This window comes from Pogona vitticeps, chromosome 5, assembly GCF_051106095.1.
Source record: "Pogona vitticeps strain Pit_001003342236 chromosome 5, PviZW2.1, whole genome shotgun sequence".
NCBI classification, from domain to species: domain Eukaryota; kingdom Metazoa; phylum Chordata; class Lepidosauria; order Squamata; family Agamidae; genus Pogona; species Pogona vitticeps.
The window spans coordinates 117982864-117986638 of record NC_135787.1 but is presented as its reverse complement, the minus strand read 5'-3'; the positions used below and the strand labels follow the sequence as shown (position 1 = coordinate 117986638).

Here is a 3775-nt window from a genome sequence, read left to right as displayed (position 1 = left end):
GTAACTCCCCTCCCCAGTGGAAAGTGGGTGGGCGAGCGGGGGGGGGGGGTTGGGGGGTGGCAGCGGGAGAAAAGGTGTTCCCGAAAGTCCCGCGCTAGTTGGACTCCTACACAAGGGGGAACCCAGGTTTGATTCGGGAGGTCTCCGGGCCACACGTACTGATAACACGGGAGTGGGGTGGGGAGCGGTGATGGGGAAATACGGCGGCCTAAGAATGAGTTGCAACAAGCTTTGGGCCGTGTGGGGGGGGGGGGTGTCAACAAGGTTTTGACCAGTTGAAACATTTGGTGCGCGAAGCTCTGGGGAGCCTGTTTTGGCAACGGGTGGCTGGCGTCATTTAGTCAAAAAGCTTCGCCGCGTTCTTTTTCCGAATTGTTTTGAAACCATGGTGAACTAATCGGTCTTAACTTCTCTGCAGATCCCTCCTTGATAAGATGACTTTTCAGTGGACAGCCGTTGCAGCCTTTCTGTATGCTGAAATAGTTATATTATTGTTACTCTGCATACCGATTATTTCTCCTCTGAGGTAAGAATGTGCTGTATTTGAAATGGCTGCCTTTTAAAAAAAGATATGCCCTGTACTTTGGTTAACTGTACTCAAAGTTGGATGTAGACTTGCCTTTTTTTCTGTTGTAAACAGATTAGATTTTGGTGAGATCTCCTGTCCACTGGCAATTTTAGAGAAGCTTCTCAAATGCCTGGATTGATGAGTCTAGGAATGTTAAAAATAGTGCCCTTGTTTCAGCTTGTGACTGGTGCTTGTTCTTATCTGGCCATTGCAACAGATTGCCCACTTTATTATCTTTGAATAACAGCCAATGTTGGAAAAGACAATAATGCTAGGAAAAGTTGAAGGCAGCAGGAAAAGAGAAGGATCAGATATGAGATGGATTAACTGCATAAAGAAAGTCACAGCCTTGAGTCTGCAAAAGCTGAGCTAGGGCTAATAGTGATGGGACATTTATGAGGTCACTCATTGATAGGGTTGCCATGGGTTGGAGGTGCCTTGGCGGTAACATGCCAACAAATGAAACAGTTCTGCTGAAACTTGTAAAACTTTGAAGTGTGACATTAATGCCCCATACTGCTGTAGACAAGAGAATAAGGCTAGTTTGTTGTATCTATGCGCTTGTTTATTTGGAACTATATTCTGTTTTTCCAAACCTTGTTGTAACTTCCCACAATAATTTTTTCATAGATCTAAAAGCACGTGGTAAACATCACAATCATTATGAAAGATTTTCAGAGTGATCAAGAAATTTATAACTCACTGTCACATAACAGTAAGATTGCCACAATTGTTGTTCCACTGTCAGTGGTCAGAGACAAGTGTGGCCCTTGATCAGAATTAGTACTATAATGACACCAGGCTGTTTGGCCTTTTTTTTTCAGCAAGTGGTGTATATAAGCAGTTTTGTCACAGTAATGCTTTTCCTTGAATCACAGTAGTGGTAATAAAACTGCCAACAGTTATAATAGTGCTTGTTCGTATATATGCTCCTAAAAGACCATGAAGAGCTGTGTTGTTAGTATTTTATGCTGAGCCTAAGATAATAATGGAGGTAATTGGCTTGAATTGTTAAGTCCAACAGCAGAAAGTACAGGCGTACCTTAGTTTACAAATGTAATGCATTCTCCGGGATGTTACATAATGCAAAACATTCGTAAACCGAAACGTGGTTTGCCACAGTAATGGGGCCGGCGCTATAAACCTTCAGGCACAATGCATCTTGGGGAAATTTCCTTCATACTGCGAAAAAAACCAAGGCATTATTTTCAATGGATTTTCCTTTGTAAACTGAAAACTACATTAACCGAGGCATTCATAAACCGAGGTACACAGAGGACAGATCTGCTGGAAAAGAAACAACCATGTAGAACTTTTAACAGCGAAATCCTATATACACTTACATACTATCATACTGCATCCTCCCGAAGACATTACCATCAGCCTCATCCTAGGCCATACCAGCCCTGCCCCTTTGAGCCAATACAGTATATAAGTGATCACATATGCCAGAAACAAGCAACAGTGGAAAAGGAATAGCTACAAATGAACATTAGCCCCTGCTGGCTGAACAAAAAACAATGCATGCCTATGAGAAAAGACCAGCCTTACTTGCAGTCAGCTGTAAATCATGTAGTTGACGGAAATTACATCAAATTTGACTGTGCCAAGTCCAGCACAAACCATAGGATAAATTACACCATTGGGACGTGGTGGCGCTGTGGGCTAAACCACAGAAGCCTGTGCTGCAGGGTCAAAAGACCAAGCAGTCGTAAGATCGAATCCACACAACGGAGTGGGTGCCCGTCACTTGTCCCAGCTCCTGCCAACCTAGCGGTTCGAAAGCATGCAAATGCAAGTAGATAAATAGGGACCACCTCGGTGGGAAGGTAACAGCGTTCCGTGTCTAAGTCGCACTGGCCATGTGACCACGGAAGATTGTCTTCGGACAAGCGCTGGCTCTACGGCTTGGAAACGGGGATGAGCACCGCCCCCTAGAGTCAAACACAACTGGACAAAAATTGTCAATGGGAACCTTTACCTTTACCTTGTAACCTGAGTATCTTAAAATTTCTGTAGAGCAGCATACTACCTGTAGAAATTAGTAGTTAACTAGATGACCGCCAGCAACTGTAGCAGTAAGAGGGAATGATGCTTTTGATGTTTATAAGAGACAGGCACAGACTCTTGGTTTTGACTTCTGTCCTCATTGTGTTTATATATAAACATCAGTTGGGGGGTTGTGTGCTGCTCCCATTGATGTTGGACTGCAATTGTCAGATGTTCATAGCATGGGATGGCAGTTACAACCTAACATCTGAAGCATCACAAGTTATCTATTCCTTATATAAAATATTGGTGAATTCACAGGAATTCATTCTTCTTTACTGCTTGTGACTTATTTATTTGTTTAACTTATATGCCGCCCACACTACCCCAAGGTCTCTTGTTGAGATGCCTGTTTGAGGACTTTGCGTTTACATTGTAGCGCTGTGGGTAGAGTGCTGCTTTTCCTGCTTATGGTTCAGATACCTGCTGTTGGTGTGATTGCACCTTTTCTCCGGAGAACCACTAAAATTAACATAACCAAAAAATATTTAACTGTCTCTAAAACACGGAGAAGTGGGATTCTCTAAATGAGGAAGTGATGGAATGGACTTTTGAAATTCAGACTGTTGGAGGAAGAATCCTCTTGTTTAAAAGACCTTGCAGAAAGCTTGAGAGATTACCTTAAAAGTAGAATTAAAAGGTGAAACACATTCCCTTCCAAACTTAGGGAACAACTGGATGGGTATTTATTCTACTGTTTTGCTGTGTTTCTCCCTGTTCCTTTTGATGTTTATATAGTGTTAGTGCTAATAACAAGTAGATCCAGTCTTTTGGCATGAATATGCAATATATTTTGTTCAGCTGGCAGAGCTTGTGTGTGTGTGTGTGTGTGTTTTACTGTAGTGTTTCCCTCCCCCCATTAGTTTGTCTTGTTTTGGGCTTGCATGATTGCCTGTATTGGTCCTTCAGGGACATTGTTGGGCGTGTCCAAATTATATCACATATGGTGCACGGTGTGATGTGGGAGTGAACTGTACTTTTCTTTGCTGGCTGGTTGCACTGCAGTGCAACTGCAGTGCAATTTGTAAATTATATTTTTTAAAAGATATTTTTTCCTAATTTGGTGCTAAATTGAAACAGCACTAACCAAATATGTACACTATCTTTTCAGTTCAGCAGTACAGTATTTCACTTACTAAGCATTTTTTAAAGGAAGAA

The 3775-nt window shown here is 42.2% G+C and overlaps 1 protein-coding gene across 6 annotated transcripts in view; it reads left to right on the top strand.

Annotated features, from left to right (window-relative positions):
• The window catches only part of BCAP29 (B cell receptor associated protein 29), a 29126-nt gene that overhangs the window by 4454 nt on the left and 20897 nt on the right, over positions 1-3775 (top strand). For 5 of the 6 annotated variants that reach the window (XM_078394368.1, XM_073000661.2, XM_020813085.3 and 2 more), the window contains exon 2: positions 419-526. In XM_078394368.1, the coding sequence (XP_078250494.1) occupies positions 419-526 (108 nt within the window). Of the gene's footprint in view, positions 1-57; positions 127-418; positions 527-3775 lie in introns of those variants that run through there. The other variant, XM_020813089.3, reaches the window with a different exon arrangement.